Source organism: Mus caroli, unplaced genomic scaffold, assembly GCF_978045245.1.
Source record: "Mus caroli unplaced genomic scaffold, Mus_caroli_1 scaffold_9, whole genome shotgun sequence".
Classification (NCBI taxonomy): Eukaryota; Metazoa; Chordata; class Mammalia; order Rodentia; family Muridae; genus Mus; species Mus caroli.
Window position 1 is genome coordinate 68166155 of NW_028227264.1, and position 21214 is coordinate 68187368.

General features: G+C 45.2%; 1 protein-coding gene across 16 annotated transcripts in view; it reads left to right on the forward strand.

The window, feature by feature from the left end:
- The window catches only part of Ank3 (ankyrin 3), a 632326-nt gene that overhangs the window by 506841 nt on the left and 104271 nt on the right, over positions 1-21214 (forward strand). For 7 of the 16 annotated variants that reach the window (XM_029482230.2, XM_021174444.3, XM_085842863.1 and 4 more), the window contains one exon: positions 1722-1794. In XM_029482230.2, coding sequence (XP_029338090.1) covers positions 1722-1794 — 73 coding nt within the window. Of the gene's footprint in view, positions 1-1721; positions 1795-1971; positions 2035-17417; positions 17472-21214 lie in introns of all 16 variants that reach the window. The other 9 variants (XM_085842859.1, XM_085842860.1, XM_029482228.2 and 6 more) reach the window with 3 other exon arrangements.

The window sequence follows — 21214 nt, forward strand, 5'->3', positions numbered from 1 at the left end:
CAACCATCAGCCTACATTCACAGAATAAGAAGACGGTGCTGCAGCTCTGGGAAAGGCTCTCAGGCTCCCACCAGAGTCTGTGGCAGCAGAGCCACTTCCCTTGTGTGTCATCACAAAGCTTGGTTGGCAGAAGATAATGCTTGCTAAAAGCAAGGTCCAGACTGCCCCGAGAAGCCAATATGGTCTCCATACAAACTGACCAGCAAAAAAGGAATGAATCCAATCTCCTGGTACTTAAGATTTTATTGCAAACTCAGACACCACCTTCTCAGACCTGCTCTCACGCTTATGATATATAAGCATCTATAATGTATAAGGAATATGAATTTTCATAGATGGGAGGATGTGATTTGCTTTGGTGTCTATAATCTTAAGTGGCATAGCTCAGCCCCCACCCTCTTGGTCCAGAAAGTTACTGGGGCCTCTGAAGCCATTGTTTCTATAAACAGATTCTCCCACACAGGGACAGTGTACAATGTAGCAATCCTGAGAAAGAAAGTTTGATAGTGATGTGTTGATATCAGTGTGCAATGACACATGTTCTTTATTAACAAGTTATTATGCTGAGAGACTTCGTATGGGGCATATGGGGATTTTCTGTACAATTTTAGAGTCTATAAAACTAACTGAAAGTTTATTTTAAAGATGTGATCAATTTCAGTATTATATACTAAGAGAGGCACAAAAAATGTTTTATTTCCACATAACAGTTGAGCGTATGTGTGTGTGTGTGTGTGTAGGTGCTTTGCTTGAATGCATATCTGTGCACCAGTCAGAAGTGGGCTTCTGATCTTCTGGAACTGCAGTGCTGTGAGCCACGATTTGGGTGCTGAGGGCCTAACCTGAGAAGCAAATTCTCTCAACCCCTGAGACATCTCTCCAGCCCCCACTTTCAGCTTTTTTTAACTTAAATGATACAGATGCTTTCTTCTGGATGGACATAGATTATAAAGTCACCAAGTAGTAAATTAGAGTCAGAAAGGCACTGCCCAGTAGCACACTGTACTTGAGGAAGATTTTTGGGAGCTAAGATGATTCTTCAAACATGTGGCCTCTAAAATGTCTGGATGACTATAATTATAAAATACACACAACGTATATCTCTTCAGTGTTTTTGCTGTATCGCATCAGTGGAGTGGACACATAGTGGAGAAAAGAAAGGAAGTGAGGGGCTTGGCGCCAGGGATAATGACAAATGCTTCCCTTCTCGCGTGACCCTGATGGGATGGGATATTTGGTTCTTCTGGCATGGACACGCATAGCACTGCTTTCCCCTCATCCTCTGGAAAGCCTTACTAGCTTTACCCCTGGACTCTCTCACCTTGAACTAATCTGAAGGACACTTCTGAGTTTCTGAGGATTCCCCCCCCCCCACCTCCTGCCCTGTGCTGCTTCAGAGAGATGCATGTTGGGCTAGAGAGATGGCTCAGTGGTTAAGAGCACTGACTGCCCTTCCAGAGGTCCTGAGTTCAGTTCCCAGCAACCACATGGTGACTCACAACCATCTGTAATGGGATCCAATGCCCCTCTTCTGGGGTATCTGAAGACAGTGTGCTCATATACAATAAATAAATAAATAAATAATGCACATTGTGTATACAGCCTTCTAAGTTCTTCATCCCATAGGATATAAATCAGTCAGTTTGGAAAGAAATGACTAGTCTCCTTAAAAAAATCCTTTCACACTGAAGCAACTGCATTGTTGTTGTTGTTGTTCCCAGACCATCACGGAGAAGCACAAAATGAATGTCCCAGAAACGATGAATGAAGTCCTCGATATGTCAGACGATGAAGGTATGGCAGTGTCCTCGAGGGGTCGCCATGGTGATGAGTGACCCTGTCCCTGTTGCTCCCTGAAGAAAGTCTGTCACAAACGTGTTTTGGGGGAGGGGTGGAATGTTTAGATGTTGGTAGTTGTGTCATGGGAGATGAGTATTTTCATGCACTCTTATTATCACTTAAATCATGCAGTAAGGAAAGCCAGCGCCCCCGAAAAGCTCAGTGATGGGGAATATATCTCAGACGGTGAAGAAGGTATTTATACCTCTCTCGTGTGATGAGACTTAATCTCCCGGCTCCAGCTCTCATTTCTTATCTCTGAAAAGTAACACTTCCTCCAGTTACTAACCTCTCATGTCATTTCAAGAATTAATTGGGGGGGGGAGTCATTTAAAGGCTGGCCCTGGGTCCTATCTTATCCTCTTTCAGACCTGATTTCTTAAGCCCACTTCCCACTGTTAAGCAGAAAATAATGTCACTAACTATGATGGTCACTCTCTCCGTGGTCTCTGTCAAGCAGAAAACTGAAGTTTTGTTGTTTATGTCTGAATCTAAAAGGGGGAAGCTTACTGTCTAGAGATGTTCTGTTTGTTTCTTTTTTTTCTTAGTGTAAAAGGCATCCCTATAGGTTGTAGGGTGAGTGCCTGGTTCACAGTGTGCTCTGCAGTAAAGTCAGCTTTTGACTTTGGGACTAAGCATGAGAACTCACCCTGAATCAAAGCAGTCCCAAATTGTAGATTTTCAACAGTGACTTGAAAAAGAGATTGATGCACAGTAAGGCTGCATTTCATGTACTCAATAAAGCTGACATTTCCTGCTTTATTCAAAAGGATGATATTCTTGACCATGTCATTCGCATGTACGTGTGTGTGTATACACACACATATACATGTGCATATGACATGTTTGAAAAGTCTGTTGGAAAAGTTCCATTGTGTAAGTGAGTAAATATTTTAAGGATGGCAGATTTTGGAGCTTCACGGAAATAATGAAATGTTTACTATATTGAATGTATATATATTTAGTTAGTTTGTTTGTTTATTTGTGTCAAGACAGGGTTTCTCTGTGTAGCCTCTCCTGTCTGTCCTGGAGCTTACTCTGTAGACCAGGTTGGACTCAAACTCAAGAGATCCACTTGCCTCTGCCTCCCAAGTATGCCACTATTGTCCAGCCTCTATATGTACTATTTTTGACATTTGAGACTATCTCTTACTATGTGGCCTTGGTGTCCTGGAACTCCTCATGTAGACCAGGCTGACCTTGAGCTTAAAAGATCAACGTGCCTCTGCCTCCCTAGTACTAACATTAATGGCATGTACTACTAGGCCCTTGACTTTTTAAATTGATTGATTGATTGATTGATTGATCCTCAATGCTCTCCCACCCCACCCCCTTACATGGTGCGTTTTCCTGCTTGTACCTGTCTTAGCAGGATTTTACTTACTGGTTCTTTCTTTGATTGCACAAATTCACTGGGAGCATAAGGAATGTGAAAATCTACCTGATGCCAAGAGGCCGTAACCTCAGTGGCATCCCCTAAGCCACTTAGACTGGCACACAGAGATGCTGGTGGCTGGATGGGCATAGGAAGGGCAATCCTGAAGTTGTGTCAGGACTCTTGACTGTCCATCATAATTTGTTTTAACACTTTTCATTTTACAGGCTTTTCTCTCAATTGTGTGCTTACCTCTCTTTTCTCTCCTACCTGATGCCAGTCGTGTCCTCGTGAGAGTTCGCGTGTCTCTCTGTCCCATGCTATTACAGTACATTTTCTTGACATGTTTCACAGTCATTTCTCATTTGCATGTAATGTGGTTTAAGAAAAAAGAAAAGTGATGTTTTCCCTGTGTACAGCAAAACAGGTCAAAGTTTGTTTCCTAAGTGAAAGTCCCATGAAATGACAGTCATTGATAGCCATTTCTCTCCTCTTTTAACAAAATTGCCAAGGTTACCACCATGATGAGAGGTCGAGTTTGAATGGACTGCGTAATAGCTTTGTTTATGTGGATCAGTTATCAAATAGTTTCAAAGCAAGAGAAAGTGGGGTCTCTAAACTTTAATTTACTTAATAAAGTAGAAATGAGAGTCGTTTCCTTTATATTTGCAAACTTGAAATTCAGAGTGGCTTATACTTATCATTTTGTCTTTCTTTAACATACCCTCCTCTGAGGGTATGTTAACATCCCTGTAGCTGGATTTTATGCTAGAACAATCTTTGCCCAAATGTCTCAAATTTCCCTCTCCAATTTAAATAAACTTTAAAAGTCCCCTGCCTCAGCTACCTACAATCCTTAGCACTCAGGATGCAGAGGCAGGAGGTGGGATCTCTATGAGTTCGAGTCCAGCCTGCTCTCCAGAGCAAGTTCCAGGACAGGCAAAGCTACTCAGAGAAACCCTGTCATAAAAACCCAAAACTAAACAAACAAATAAAAGTTAAAAATTAAATAAAAGTTCCCTACTTCCTTGAACTCCTAACTTCTATCTAGAAAGTCTGGCTCTGATATATTTGGCCAGGCTGATGCATACATTAGGTTTCGTTAATTATTTAGAATTGGGGTGTGACAGACGGTATGTACTATGCAGCGGTCTGAGGACTGCACGTGAGTTAGTTCTGTCCTCGTGCCTTGTAGAACCTGAGAGATCAAACTCTCAGGTCATTAGGTTCAGTAGCAGGCACCTTTGCATACTGAGTCATCTTTCCTCCAGGTGTTAGAAAGTATTTCAAAGTTTTCATCTTTGTCTCCAGTTCAGGCCAGTAACAGGCACTTCCTCTAACTGCTCCCCTCCTCAAAAGGGTCATTCTCCAGTGTCCGTTTGTACGCATATATGTCTGTCAGGAATCCGCATGTCTACAATGGAGCTCAAGGCTGGAGATGTAGTTTGATCAATACAGAACTACATAGCAAAGCGGGGTGCTTGCTTTCTCTGTGGGAGACAATGAAAATGTGTCATTGAGCTGAGTATGGTGGCATACACCTTTAGTCTCAGCACTTGGAGGCAGGGGCAGGAGAATCTCTGTGAGTTTGAGTGAGTTCTAGGCCAGCCAGGGCTACACAGTGAAACTCTCTGAAAACAAACAAGAGAGAGAGAGAGAGAGAAAGAGAGAGAGAGAGAGAGAGAGAGAGAGAGAGAGAGAGAGAGAGAGAGAGAGAGAATGTGTCCTTGATAATTCAGCCACTAGCTGGGTATAGCGGTACATGCCTTTGATTCTTGGGGTCTTAGGCAAGCCTGGTCAGTACCATTTATAAGCAACACTTATTAGCAGCTTATCTCAAGGAAGACAAGGATGAGTTTGTACTATGGGAAATAGTATAAACCCTAAATTAGGAAGGAATAGATATTAAAGGGTTAACATCAGGAAGTCTCTCCCTTCACCATTTTCTACTTTGCTTCTTCCTCCTCTTCCTTTTGGTCTCCTTTGAGAATTTAGTTATAAGTAAGACATGTATGTTTAACATTTGAGTTAGTTCCTCAAAAAAAAAAAAAAAGTCTAAACAGCGCTGTCATTTAATGTCTCAGGAGGAGAGATACAGAGAGCAAAGATGGAAGTGTGAACAGAATCAGCAAAACAGGAGACAGAGTGGCCTTATATAGAACTGGGCGATTTTGAGGAGTGAGTTTTACAGGGGGCGAAAGGGGCTGTAGACACCGCAGCAGTCTCCACATCACACCCCCACCCCAACACCCACCCCACGCCGTATCCATTGTGTACAGAGACCCTTCAAGTGCATAAGAATCGTCTTCTTTATTCTACCGCCACTCAGATTCTTACTTTCTGCAAATGAGTCTGTACTTGAAAATAAAGACACGAGAAAGAGAAGGAGAAACAAGAAGAAAAGCAAAAGGGAATGATGGAGAGGGAGAAGGAGAAAGAGAGGGAGATGGTGAAGGGAGAAAAGAGAGAGGCGATGGAAAGAAGGAAAAAAGTTGAGGTCAAGATCAAGAACCAAGGTGCTTTCTAGTTTGGGTCTGGGTTGAGTGGTCACAGGGGATGGAGCGGTCTCAAGGAGTGGAGCCGTCAGCCACAGGGGTGGAGCCGTCAGTCACAGTGGGTGGAGTGTTCACAGGGTGGAGTTCTCACGAGGTGGAGCTATCACTGCTAGTGGAGTGATCACAGAGGGTGGAGTAGGGTTGGGTGGGGCTTCACAGTAGCTCTGGCTAAGCTTGGACCTTAATTGTAAATTCCTGTAATGTGTGTATATTTTTGCAAATTGGGAAACAAAGTGCCAATGTTATTTTAGCTTTCGGAATTCTAGTGGGATGGAATATAATGACATTTAAAGAACAATAGACGCCACACAATGGCAAATGGAATGAAGCCATGCAAAATAGAAACCAGACAGCAGCGGGCAGAGAAACTGATCCAGGTCAGGAGGCCACAGCCCTGGAAGGAAGGAGGATCTAGTCTGAAGTTGCTTGCATTTTGACTGAGCTGTGAAATCTCTGCCAGGCTTGAATGCAGACAGTAAAAACTAAAAGAAAAAGAAAAGCTAAGTGCATGTGTGGTAGAAATAGTTATCAGGAAGGGATGAGGGGAAGATACAAGAAAGCTATTCCAGCACTTGGTAGGCAGAGGCAGGTGGATCTCTGTGAGGTCAAGTTCAAGGCCAGCCTGGTCTACATAGACATCTAGGATAGTCAGAGCTATCTGGAGAGACCTTGTCTCAGAAAAACAGCAATAGAAAGATACAATAGAGCAATAAAGTTTAGGAAATAGTACCTTGGACAGTGAGGACATCATTCAGTGCATTCTTGATCCAGGAACGTTCGATGTTCAACGAATTAAAGTCTGGGTTGTTCACACTGTTCGTTGGTTTTTAAAAGTGTATGGTGAACAGGTTCACAGAGAAAGAGCTGGCCATTCAATGTGACGACCTGGAGGTTGGATCCCTAGAATCCCACAAATGCAGAGTGGGCATGGCATCTCCCTGAAATCCTAGACCTGACCAGGGAGTCAGATATATGGCACCTGCTAGGCAAGCAGGTTAGCTGTACTAGACATGCCAAAGACCTCTGATTTCTGTTGAGTACTTGCCTCAGAGAATCGGGTGGAGAGCAACTCAGGAAGACTTCTAATATCACCCTCAGAGCTACACACACATGTGTGCCCCTCTCCACCCCCCCACAAATACATGCAAAACCAAGTGTGTATTTAAGAGAAAGAACAAATCGTGTTCTTCAAAAAGTAGTGATATTACGGTCTAGGGAGATGGTTTAGCAGTTAAATTGCTTGCCCCCGTGTGCCTGAGAGTTTGCCTAGTTCAGATCTCCAGAGCTCACAAGTAAGTGTGAGGGCCTAACTGTAATCCCAGTGCTTAGAGGGAAGAGGCAGGAGATCCCCCAAGTCAACTGGACAGCTGGACCACCTTACAACAGTGAATAAGGTGATCAAGGTACAAGGAAGAATCCTGGTGCCCTACACACACACACACACACACACACACACACACACACCACACATACTCCACCCACATACCACCCACACATACATCCCACACATTGACACACACCACACACACAGACACCCCTGTGGCTAATAATATTTTTAAAGAATTTAATGACATGACAATAGAAATAAGCCTCTTTCCCACTATCTTAGTATGAAGACGAAGCAGGCCAGGGCACATGGTCAAAGACAGTTAAGTACAGATAGAGTTTTGGGTAGATTTAAGAACTCGAGCAAAGAATTTTCTAAAATTTGTAGTATGGGGGGGGGGCTGTCAGCAAACATCTTCAACCCCTGAACCCTTCAACCCACTGAACCATGTCTCTGGCCCTCAGAGAAAGGACTTTTTGTAATCCTCCTAGAGTACTCTCACTCAGGAGAGAGTAAATATAATTTGGTTTGGCATAATCCAAAATGAAGGGGAGTCTGAAGGACCGGTCTGGGAAGTGTGAAGCTGGCTCTCGGCCTACTAGGAACGGTCCTGCTTGCCCAATCTCTCTGGTAATCATAAAGAAGATACAGAACCATTAGTGGCTTTCTGAGCCTGGAAGGGAGCCAGAAAGATTAGCTAACTTCCGGGGAGGCAGGAGGAGGGCGGGGTATGGTGTTACTGTTGATAGGACCAGTGGGAACTGTTCCTACCCAAACTTTAGCATTTCTGGGAATACCTCATGGGCAGTGTCTCTCTTCATCTCCCCCCCCCCCCCCCCGGGGTTTCTCTGCTTACCTTTCAAATGGACATTCGTTAGCTGCTCGTGTGTCCTGGAGGTAATCTCAAAATGATAACTTTGAAAACCTAGAAGGGAAGACCCTGTCTCAGCGTCATTTCAGTTGCTGCGATTAAAAAAAATAAAATAAAATAAAACAAAACAAAAACTCTTGCAAAAGTAACTTAAAGGTGAGAGGGTTTGCTTGAGCTGGAAGTTCCAGGTTTCAGTCCACCGAGCCAAACCATCAGGGGCTTGAAGCACCTGGTCCTTTCCTTCAGAAGGTCAGAAGGACAGAGCGATGCTCACATGCACATGGGAGCTCAATGGTCCTTCTCCATTCTTTTAAAGGTCTGGCTTTGCTTTATGTGTGTATGTGTGTTAGCATGTGCCTACAGTGGCCAGAAGAGAACTTTGATTCCCCTGGAGCAGGAATTACAGGTAGTTAAGAGCTGCCCATCATGGGTGCTGGGGACCAAAGCTGGACCCTGTACTAGAGCAGTCAGTACCCTTGACCTCTGAGCCACAGCTCCAGCCCCTGAATCCTGTCTTAGAACTAGAATTGTTGATTGGTTTCTTTTTTTAACCTATACTAAGTGCTCTTCCACACTGTGCCTTTCCACTTAGACCCTCACAGATAATCAATCCATCACACCCTAAGTGTTTCCCTCCAGAACATCATCTCCTGCAAGCTTCTTCACCTCCCATGCAGCCTAACCCCATGCAGAAGCCCCAGAGTCTCCCTTGTCCCACGTTCATGTCCAGCCAGCCAGGAACTCTTATCTGCTCTGTTTCTGCATCCATAGAACCTCTCAAGTCTGCCTTCTCCTCTCCATTGTCACCAGCTCAGGAGCTTCCCTGTGGCAGGATCCAGCAGGTGCCTTTTGTGTAGCTGTCATTTGTTCTAACCCCGTAGACTTAGCTGTAAATTAACAGACGTATTTCTATTTATTTGGAAGCTAGGTTGAATGAGACTGGGGCTAAGATTTACTTATTCAGCTTTAGCACAACTACTGAGGGAATTATCCCCAATCTATATTCTTCCTTCATTTTAATATATATGAGTACACTGTCACTGTCTTTAGACACACCAGAAGAGGGCATCGGACAAGTGGTTGTGAGCCATCATGTGGTTGCTGGGAATTGAACTCAGGACCTCTGGAAGATCGGTTAGTGCTCTTACACTGAGCTGTCTCTCCAGCCCCCCTAATCTATTTTCTAACACTAAACTGGCTACTTCCTTAGCTGTGGTCCCCAAATACTTGCTGTTGGAGTCTCACCTTTGTTATTTCTGCTCCATTACTTGGGCACTTGCTCTTGGTCCACTACATCTAATGGAGACCTCACGTTTTTTCCATCTTCTTTCTTCTTCTTCTTCTCATCCTCCTCCTCTTCCTTTCTCCTCCTCCCCCTTTTCCTCCTTTTTCCTCCTTCTCCCTCTTCCTACCCTCTTTCTCTTCAAGGTCCCAACCTGTGACTCCCCAAGCCCAGTAACCAAAGACCCGCCTACCTCTGTCCTCCCCAGCCATTGGTTGTAGCCACTTTTATTTAACCAATAGCTTTAAATTGGGGAGCAAGGTTTATACAATAAGGGCAATGTATATGTGAGAATTTGGGAGCAACCAGATCTTGGGGTACAGAATTTAGCGTTTTGACTACATAGTAGCACCAGACCAACCCCCAATGCTCAGCTGTGCACCCAACTTCTGAAGAGGTCCTTACAACTCTACAGGTGCATCATTTCTTCTGCCTCTCAGCTCGACCCTCCTGGGCTTTCACTCCTGTTGTTGGGTAATTGTAACGTGTTCATTTTCATGTTTATGTAACACCCCACCAAGAACTTACAATTACCCAACTAAGGTCTCTGCCCTCCTGTAGATGGCAATGTGGGTTCTTTCCAGCTTGAAGCTATTGCAAGGAAGCCTTCTGTTTACAGATACCCTCTTGATATCCATAGGTGTTTGCCTCAGGAGAGAATAGATCTATAGGTCCAGCTGTGGAGTTGTAGGTTATAGAAAGGCAGCCAGACACACACACACACACACACACACACACACACAGACACACACACACACACACACATCAATAAGCCAGTATTGTAAAGTTGCATAGTAAGATAATAAAAGAAAAAGAGAAAGAAGAGGAAGAAGAAGAGGAAGAGGAGGAGGAGGGGGGAGAAGAAGGAGGAGGAAGAGAAGGAGGAGGAGGAAGAGGAGGAGGGGGAGAAGGAGGAGGAGGAAAAAGAGGAGGAGGAGGAGAAGGAGAAGAAGAAGAAGACGACAATGACAACAACGATGACGACAACAAGAAGACAATTGCTGGATATGGCAACATATGTACTACACCTGTGACCCCAGCACTCAGAAGGCAGGGGCAGAAGGAACCCGAGTTCTTAGCCAGCCTGGGCTACCTACCCTGTCTCAGAATAAAAGCCAAAGCAACAGCAGAAAAAGAAAACTACAACGGAAAGGCTATTTTAAAGCAAGTGGTCTCCACAAGAAGGGAGGATGGGCTGGGATGGGATGAGGGGTGCATACCGATGGAGGAGTGGAGAGATTAGTGATCTGGTTCTTGGCCTAGGTGGTGTTTATTTCATGACAGTGTGCTGATGTGCACTTTTGTGCATGTGTACCTCACAATAGAAGTAGCTGTTGTTCCCTCACGAGACAAATACATTCCAAAAGAATAATGTAGAGACAAACAGATAACACAAACCTCCCAGCATTCCCTTGTGCTTAGGCTCATCTAAGTTTCTACCTAAGGTCTACAGATCTGCTTCTCTCGACTTGCATCAGATCATGTTTTTAGAGCCCTTCCTGGTTCTGCCTCCTGACAGAATCAGTCCTTTGTTTCAGGCATGTAAGTATAGAGTAGTTCTGTAAATGGTCAGTGATAAATATTCTCAGAGTTCAACTGTCTAGGCTCCATCTTATTTCCCTCTGTGCACACAAACAGCCCAAAACCTTTGCCCGCACACCCAGGTGTGGCCTTGGGACTCTGAAAGTATTTATGGAAACAGGCAAGAGGCTAGATTTCATCCCCAGCCTGTAATTTTAGCATGTGATTCATTTTGTTTATTTCTTTCAAACTGGACAGCCTGCTGTACAAGAGTAGATCTATGCTGGCCACTGTTGCAGTCTGGGGACCTGGTCACAGCTGTCCTTGTTTAAAGGTATCTACCACCTTAGCTTCACATAGCTGGGTCACAGCTCGGGCCAGGCTCCAATCAAGGAACACGGATTAAAATCACACACAAGTCGGGCTAATAGCCAAAGCCTTTGCTCTCAACCTCTAACGTGGCTTTGGTGTGGTAATAAGGCTAGAAGCCCCTGAGCACATGGCTCATTTAGGTTTTCAGTGTGATCTTGAATAAAAGGTATAGCCTAGAGTTCACAAGTAGTAAAATCTTGTTGAGTGTCATTTACTGACTCTGTCATGTTTAAGTCTCTCAAAGTAACTCCAGGCTATTCTTATTACAATTATTCTCCCAAGTTATATTTAGTTGCAATTAGAGCCCGCACTGAACTTGTTATGAGTCCTAATTTACCTTGAGCATCAGGCAGGTGTGTGGTATGTCCACAGCTTTACATCGTCCAGAAAGCTGGGATTTGAGTTTAGTTCTCTTGGCGAGACTTCATACCCACAGAGGCATCGCAGCAGAGGCGATCACGGCGTAGGTAGGGAAATTTGAGAGATTCCTAACATCCTCTGAAGGACCCTGGAAGAAAACATGTTGAAGAATGGCTGGAATTTGGACCAGCAGAGGTTGTAGCAGAGCGGTTAGGGGAGGTAGGCGGGTAGGAGTCAGACACAGATGTTCCAGGTCCCCAAATTACATTCAGCTGTGCACACAGAAGAGGAAGCAGGGTGGTAGTGCCAGACATTGGTAGATGAGGGCATCAATACAGAGCACAGGAAGAAACTCAAGTCTGGAAACTTCTATGCATACTGACGTAGAAGAGGACTGCTAAAGGGTATACGGAGGGTGTGGTAAGGGGATGGGGGAAGAATCTGGGAGAGCAGGTTCCAGTTATAGCATCCATCAGAGAAACTTTCTCTGAAAGTAGGAATCAGCTGGTTGATGGTGGTGCGTGCACGCTTTTGATACCATCAGTCCAGGAGGCGGAGACAGACAGATCTCTGTAAGTTCGAGACCAGCCTCGTCTACAGAGTGACTTCCAGATAGGGTTACACACAGAAATTGTGTCTCAAAAAGAGAGAGAGAGGGGGGGGGTGGAGCATAAGTAATGGGCGTTAGCTCAACACCAACCACATCCACTCATGGCGTTGAGGAGAGAGTCACAGATTTGAGCTCAGAGCTGTAATATAGGATAGGAAAGTAACACAGTATGTTTCTCCTCGTTAAGCTAAGGTCGAATGAGGTTCAGGAACTACCCATGCACTGCCTGATGGACAGATAGCCTGAAGCTACAAGTGCCTGCACTGCAGACAGTTAATTACTGGCCCAAATGAACTGTAACTTTGCAGACTCTTTTGCTCCTCCTTTTTTTCCTTTCCCTGCCTGTCCACCTGAGCATCCTGACCTGATGACCTGACCCATGCAGTAGAAGGGCCAAGCTGCCCACTCTTAGCCTCTCTCCCACTGTTAGCATCCTTACTGCTGAGAAGTTGGATGCTGGACCCAGGGAATAGCATGGATGAATGGGCAAAGGGAGGCAGAGCGCTCAGCATCTGGGAACAAGGGAAGGTGAGAGAAACAGAGAGTGATGTTGCTAATCCTGTGACTTCCCCAGGCTGAGCTCTGGTAAGAATAGAGGCCTCATGCAGTATGGAGTTGTATGTATATACCTTTGAGGAATAGGCTGGAAACAAACCAACACGTGTGTGTTTTCCACCTGGTTCAGTGGTGACAGTTTAAGTGCACAAAGAGATCTCAGGTTTGGGCCACACAGTGGGCCCTTTGCGGGCTGTTTACCTGGACCTTCTTTACCTAATAAGGGTTCTCATGCTCTATACCCAGATAATGAAAGAACTGAGGTGAAGGAGGGCTAGAGTGGGTTTGATGTAAAATGGATAGCTAAGAAAGAATGCACAGACAAGACTGAACAGGTAGCTCACTTAGAGAGGACCTGTGTTTGATACCCAGAAGCCACATTTTAAAAAAATGGGGGGGCTAGAGAGATGGCTCAGAGGTTAAGAGCACTGACTGCTCTTCTAGAGGTCCTGAGTTCAATTGCCAGCAATCACATGGTGGCTCACAACCATCTGCAATAGGATCTGATGCCCTGCTCTGGTGCACATGAAGATAGTATACTTATACACATAAAATAAATAAATATATATATATTTTTTAAAAAATCAGGCATGACAGTGTACACTTGAAGTCCCATTGTGTAGGCAGTGACAAGGTAGATCCTTGGAGATTGCTGGTCAGCCAATCTAGTCGGATCAGTAAGCTCTGGGCCAGTGGGAGCGAAACAGCGGACAGTTTCTGAGGAATGATGTCACTGCCTTCTGGGCTGCATGATTTCTTTACATATATAGGTTTTGTACACATGAGGACATACAAGCACAGGAAGCGAACAAGCTAGCATGATAGTGCTGCATGCAAGTAGCAGTCAGTGTTCTAATCCTGCCAGTATTCTGGTTCCGATTTCATAGGGCGAGTTTGTTGCTGGCAGCTGAGTCGTGGCCCGGTCAACTTTACCAGTGGCTTAGGTTTGACGTAATGGGATCGGGAAAGTGATCTCACACTCCCTACTATCTGGATTCCATCCTCGGCTTAAAAGTTTATGCCCAAGTCATCGTGACACCTAGTCCTAACGGAGGTAACACAGGGGAGTTTCTACATCCAGGTCAAGCATTGCAACCATGAGGAAAATGACAGAGTCTGCCTCTGCTTGCTCTTTCCACCCCTCTGTAGGAGAGACACCAAATCCCTTTTCTCTTCTGGGATGGGTTTGTTTATTAACCCAGCCAAGATCACGAGGGACATTCTTACTGCCCCGTCGGGAAAGCGTCCAGCACTGAGTCATGTGTGCCTACCTCAGACACTCTGCAGCCCGGATTAGGGAGCAATGAACTGCTGCGTGGTTTTAAAAGAGAAACACACCCTGGCTACAAGGAACAGAATCCTTAAAAGCAAAGAAGGGAATCGACTTTGTACTCTTAAAAAAAAAATCGATCACCTAAACAGAGTCATTTATTCCATGAGGTAATCGCAGTTCATTGTTTCAGAGGGGTGTGAACTTGGCCAGTCAAACCCCATTCTTCCTCTGTGACCACCTACAAAGCCAGAATCTTAAGCCAAGATCTAGGGACTAGATGAGTGTAACAGGTAGTTCCCTGATGATGCCTTAGCTCTTCTGGCTTCTAGAATCACCTGTTTAGCCCACCACTAAGTTAGCCAACAGTTGTCCCCTTTTTTTGAGATAGACAATGAAAAGATACTGTATTCTACCATTTACTCTATGGTCTCGGTGGCTAACTCTGCCTGCCGAGACACGTTAGAAGTCAAAGGTTCAAGTCAAGTCCCTACCCTTTGCTTATCTATAGTAGAGGAGACAGGTGGAGAAGAGGGAGGCAGAGATACTCAGCCCCCTAACCTCCGACCTTCTGCTTCGAGCCATGCCCCTGACCCATTATACGGTCCTCAATTGGTATGTTTGATGGTGTGGTGTGCCTTCTAGAAGGGCCTAGATGCCACTTAAAGCCAAAATTACAAATCCTACCCACCTCCAGTCTTCTCCCTCCTCTCTGAGTACAGTAATCTTGCATGAGTGGACACAGGTTATACCTTCCAACTGAAGAACAGAGAGAGAGAGAGAGAGAGAGTGCTGGACTCTAAGTAACTTCGTATCCGCTGTTGCGTAACTACACTAGAGTTAGCATTGGGAAGGAAAGTCTGGGCACAGCCTGGTTCTGTTCTCTCCTTTCCTTCTGTGCTTCCTTGTTCACTTCTCTGCTTGCTTGTTTTGTTTCAAGCACGATCTTACTATGTCTGTTTGGCTGGTCTGGAACTCTGTAGACCGGGCTGATGTTGAACTTACAGAGATCTGCCTGCCTCTGGCTCTGAGTGCTGGGATTAAAGGCATGTGCCAGCACACCAGGCTTCCTTCCTGTTTTTTTGATTATTAAGGATGAAAGAATAGAAGATAAAGGAGTGCATCATCTGAGTGTCTATTGTTGTTTGCATTTCCTAAGCTGTAAATTCATTACTCATTTATGTATATGTTGAGACAGGACCTTAGGTAACCAAGGTCAATATTTTTTTAAGATAGATTTATTTTTATTTTATGTTTTTTGGTGTTTTTCTTGCATATGTATCTGTTCATATGCATCCCTGGTGTCCAGGGGACCCAGAATCGGACCTGGAGTTTACACATGATTTTCAGGTACCAGGCAAGTTCTAGGAATGAAACCCAGGTCCTCTGGAAAGGCAGCTGGTGCTCTTTTTTTTTTTTTTTTAAGATTTATTTATTTTATGTATACGAGTACACTATAGATGTTTTCAGAAACACCAGAAGAGGGCATCAGATCTCATTACAGTTGGTTGTGAGCCACCATGTGGTTGCTGGGAATTGAACTCAGGACCTTTGGAAGAATAGACAGTGCTCTTAACCACTGAGCCATCTCTCCAGCCAGCTGGTGCTCTTAAGTGCTAGGCCCGTTCCTCCAGCCCCTCAGGCCAGTCTTGAACTCACTATATAGTTAAGAATGACTTGGGATTTCTGACCTTCTACCTTCACCTACTGAGTACTGGAATTACAGCCTTGTGCCATGACATCCAGTTTATTTGACGCACAGAGGTGGGAGATAGACCCCAAGACTCTCTGCCAACTGAACTGCATCCTAAGCCCTAGGCTGAACTGCCTTCTCTGACAGTTAGATGAGATTATAGAGATTAGATATGGTTTGATTTAATGAAAAGTGTTTAAAAATATATAATCTATGTTTTATAGTCCTTATTTGAATCATCAGCAAAAAGGTGTATAACAGATCTTGTTCTTGTTACATTTTTTGAAGTGTGTGTGTGTGTGTGTGTGCGCGTGCGTGTGCGTGTATGAACAAGTGTAGATATCAGTGGACAACTTGCAGAAATCAGTTCCCTTTTCCCCCTTTTTTCAGTCTAAAAAGAGAAGTGTCTCAACAAAATAACTGCATGTGTGCCAATGGATAGATGTTGCCTGCTAGCCATAGTTACACTAAAACCCAAGCCCAGGGACCTTAAACAACGGTTCAACCAGTGTTCCCCTGCCCAGTTACTGTGGCTTCCATCAAGCTTGCTGCCCAAGGTCCTCGGGGCACACCCATACTTGCCATCCTGTGCTGGGACCTGTAGCCAGCAGAGGTCAGCTCATCACTACCCTCTTCATGGACACACCCACCATCCAACCCTGGCAAAGTTCTCCATCACATGTGGCACCTTCCTGTGAGCACCCGTGGGTGATCTACAGTTCTCTTGCTTCCCCTCTGCCATTGTTGTATGGATACATAGAGTTAGGGATTGGGTAGCTGTCTGTTCCAGCCCAGACTCTGCCCACGGTTCGACAAGAGAACTTGAGGAGGTGAGCTAATGCATTTACCTGTCACTCATAAAAGGGGTGAGGGACAGGGCTGGAGAGATGGTGCCACATGGTTAAGAATCCTTTCTGCTCTTCCAGAGGGCCTGAGTTCAGTTCCCACCACTCAGATCACACATGTAGCCAGCACCCTCTTCTGGACTCCAAAGATCCCCTCGGACTTATGACATACACATAGAGGCACTAAATAAATAAAAACCAGCGAGGGTTAAATGAAGCACACATGTTGTAAAGTGTGCTCAGTCTGTCAGATGGACAGCACTGACCAGCGGCAGTGTGGTATCAGCACCACGATCTGGTTCCTGGCCCTCTGTATTGGAGACTGGGTGCCTTCAGGACAATAGTTGGCTCTACCACACCTATTCAGTGTGGTTAGTTCACAGACCGATGACATCACAGCCAGCCGAGAGAGCCTGCTGTGTATGCTGAAACTTGACGTAAACAGTAAGAAATGCTGCATGTGATGGAAGGCTGCTATTTCTGAAGTTGGCATATTCACGATTCCAGAATTCCCCCCCCGGGAAAGAGACCTAGTTCGGCACAGTCCACAGGCCTGGCAGATGGCTGTATTGACTGGTAAAATGTCTTAAGTTCAATGGTTTTCCAAACTGAGCTCTGGGATTTGTGGCCAGTACAAACTTCCAGATTCCTCCTGATGCATATGGCTTTCGGAGTGGCACACGGATAATGTGTGTTTTTGTCTTACTGTGTTCTTTCTCTCTGGTGTCCCATTTCCTTCAGAAGCAAGTGAGGCAGGAGAGCTTCCTGTCCATATCTGCTTGGGTGTCCACTGGTACACATGTCCACCCTGATGCCTGCCTGGCAGGCTTGTGTTTGTCACGTATGTGTTTGTAGTAGACAGAACATGTGGCCCATATGATTGATCGGCAGTGCCTGTGTTCTGTTTTGTTTTATTGACTTTATTCATTTTGTTTTGACTAGGTGATAAATGCACATGGTTCAAAATTCCCAAAGTACAGGAGGTTTTGGTGAAAAGTAAGTCCCCCCCCCGACCCCCACTCTGGAACTGTAGTTCACCTCTTCAGAGGCTGTACCTGATCTGTCAATCATTCCAAATATTTATTGAGCACCCACGCTGTGCTGGCCAGTGTTCTGGGGATCACACAGGGAACAAGGCCTTCTGAGAGCTTCGCTCATCCCCGCTATCAGCAGGACTCGCTCAGTGGACTTTGAGGAGGAGTCAGAACAAGAGCCTCAGCGCCTAATCTCCTGCCTCTGATATCCCATCTTTCTCAAATGCTCAGTGGCCTTGGATAACTTGCCTCCCTTGTTGCAAAGTGTTCTCCTAGGTCCTGTCGCAGAGATAGTAAGTGGAGAGAATTAAATGAGATATTATAGAGAGCACCCAGCACACAGTAAATGCTCAATAAATAGAAGCATTGATTCGAGTGATCCGATCGCACCCTCTGTCCTGCCATGAAGACTGATAATGGTTAAAAAGCTCACTGTTTATCACTGTTCATTGTCTCTCTTTGCTGCGATCAAAACCCCACATTTTAAAGCTCAGCTGATGCTGTCTACGGTTGACTGCTAAGCGCTGTCTCTACAGAGCAGTCAGCTTCTAGTTAATCAGTGGGCTGTGCAAATTACACCCTTCTTGATTTCTCATCTGTCTGCTCTCGATCTCGTCATCTGGAGGCTTTGGGGCTATTGTTTACTTGGGGGGGCTTTGTGTGTGCTATTTCACCTTTTAATGTTACAGAACGCAGTCTCTTGGTGGAGGTGGTGATGGTTGGGGGCGGCATGGATTCTGCATTTCGCAAGACCAGAATTAAGCCTTTCTGAGTAAAATATCTAACTCTAGTTTGGCTTAGCTATTTTGAGCAAGTTCCTCCCTGACTGAGGTCTCTGAGCCGATAGAGAAAGGACTTCAAGTCCCTAGAAAAGCAACAAATGGGTTTTGTGGTGGGGAGCTCCAGGTGGAAAAAGATACAAGAAAGTTACACATGGGGGGAGGGGGGGAGGGAGTCAGCAGGGAAGGAGAGGAGGGAGAGAAAGGAAAGAGAAGAGGGGAAAGGGTGAGAAAGGGGACAAGGGAAGAAGGGAGGGAAAAAAAGAGAGGAGGGGAGCAAAGGGTTCAAGCCTAGGGCTAGAAAATTTGTTCCCACATTAGGTCAAGAGCTGTTTTGTTGAGCCACATAGGAAGGATTGCTGAGAGCATGGTAAAGGTAGGATGCAGGATGGGTTCACATGATCCAAGGAGATAGTGCACCCGTTCGCTCCTCCACAGCCCTGAATATCATTTAGCCCAGTTTCTTTTTCTTTCTGTCCTTGTACCTGAGGCTGTTTGTTCTAGCTTGTTTTCCAGGTAGACAGAGTTTACAACTCTTAAGTACAGTCCTTTCTAGTACAGGGAGTCTTCTCTCCATTCAGAGACGGGGGGAGGGGGATGGCTGGGCATGGTAGTGAAATGCAGCAGCCAGTGGTGTGGTCACTTGAGGGATGGTGGTTCTTCTGAGGTTCGTGTTGAATTCAGTTCACGCTGTATTGAAAACATTCCCTGCGTGGTGGAATACTGACACAGATGGATTAGTCGTGCGATGAGTGGTGCCCAGATATCAATGCTTAGAAAGGCCGTAGTGCATGATGGGAGCTCACCTGATAGAATCTGCCACCCCACTTGCTTGAGGTCCTTGTCTGTACTCATCCTGCATTCACAGCTGAGGTACAGAGCTGAGGAGAGTGCCAGTGACAGGCTGGGCAAGCACTGTGTGACCTCTGGACCTCATTTCTCATTTCCACCTTAGTCACTTGTTACAAAATAACAGCCTATGCCTCCCCTCAGCATCTTAGTGGGTGCTTTCCATCCTTCTGGGCCAGCTGAGCTCAGGGATTGCCCTAGCTGTTCACGAGCTCATGAAGCAGCATCAGAAAGCCGCTGAGGCAGGAGTCACATGAGCAGGTGTGCAAGGTGGTGTCATTCAAAGTTGGGTTCTTCAGCTAGGATGTCTAGAACAGCAGAGAACTGACAAGCACTGCCTCCTTCCCTCCCTCCCTCCTCCCCTCTCTCTCCCTTTCCTTGCCTTTGTCTCTTTCCCTTCCTTTCTCTCCTCCTCCTGTATGTCTCTTCCTTTCTCTGACCCCTCTCTCTCCCTCTGCCACCAACCTCTGCCTTGCTATCCATAAGCCTCAAGCTTCATTATTATTGTTACGGCTGTGATGGTTTAAGGTTAATCACATTTCTTACATCAGACTGGCCAGGGATGAACAAGCTTTTCCAAGCGGCCCGCTGAGAACCTGCAGTGTTTCTTCCTCTCAAACCTAGAGACCCTGGAAAGCCACTCTCCCAGGATTGTACTGCTCAAAACTCTAGGCAAGCAGATTCAAGTAAGGACCCTAAACAGGCAGAGGACAAGAGAGTTTAGCAAAGACTGGGTAGGGAGGGTAACTGGAGAGACAAACAGCTTCCCTGCCAGAACATAGCTGAACCTATTTATAACACGACTATCCAACCATTAATCCTAGCTACCACTGAAGCTCTCAGGCTGTCAGTCAAGTGTGGATCCAGGCACTTCTTGGGAAGTGAAAATTTAGGGCCCTTGGTGCTTTATACATATTTACAACAGTGCTTCAGTATCAGAAACACTTAAGAATTTTATAATATACAAATGTCAATAATAATAATATATAAATATTAAACCACACAGTTTAATATTAAACCACTACCTTTGCTGGCTTGAAAATATTTGAACCTAGGAAGCAGCTGATGCTGACCAATTTTGCTTTATTATAAAGAGGATTAGAGTCAGTCATGAAATTGAATAACAGTCTGTCTCACTCTGACCTCAGTATAACAGGGTGTTGTGCTAGGTGATAATTATGGGATGTCTCGCATGGAAAGGTGGGTAGTTTCGTTTTGTTGTTACTGTTTAATCATTTATTTGTAGGATAGACTTGCTAAGTCTGTTGATTTTGCGTTTATGGTAACTATATACCTTCATGACACAGAACCTGCCACAGGCCAAATGTCCCAGCAAGGTGAAGTGGTCACTTTGCCCAAAGTTTTGTTAAATTTCCAGGAAGTGGTAGGGAAGTCCTAGTTAGAATCACCTTTCGTAAAGGTCCAAACTGTGACTCAGAGATGTCAAATGATATTTCAAAGGGTCTCTGTTCATAACTGCGAGAGCTTGAATCTAAACCCAGAACACCTACCACCTACGTTGACTTGGAAGGTCTACATTTTGGTGGCAACGTTCACACTGTGCTAAATTCTGAGGACATATTTCCTGGCGTGCAGATCAGGTCATCATATCTTGCTCAAAGATGCTACCGTATCCACAGCTCCTGCCCTAACCCTACCCAGGGCTTCTCATGGTTTTAGGGTGTCCATTCTGAAATCTAAAGGCAAGAAAATAGAAACGTGGGTTTACAAGCCGCACTCACCCTCCATCAAGTTTAATCCCAGAAGAGTACTAAATCACCGTAGCCTGCAGATTTGGAAATAAAAACACAACCAACCTTCTTCATTCATTATTAATCACCAGTTCCAAAACTATAGGGCACTTCAAATATGCACTCCATCAGAGAGATCTCACCAGGCCACGTGAGAGGCTAGTCCCAGGCCCAGGACACCCCGGGCTGGCGGGAACGCCCCTCTCAGATGGTGAGCAGAAAGTGAGAGAGGAAGAAATTAGTCAGGTGAGAAAGAGCATAGACCCAGCCCAGGCTCAAAGTCTAAGAGTTAAAGAATCTGCAGCGACTGAAGGAACTAACTTTCT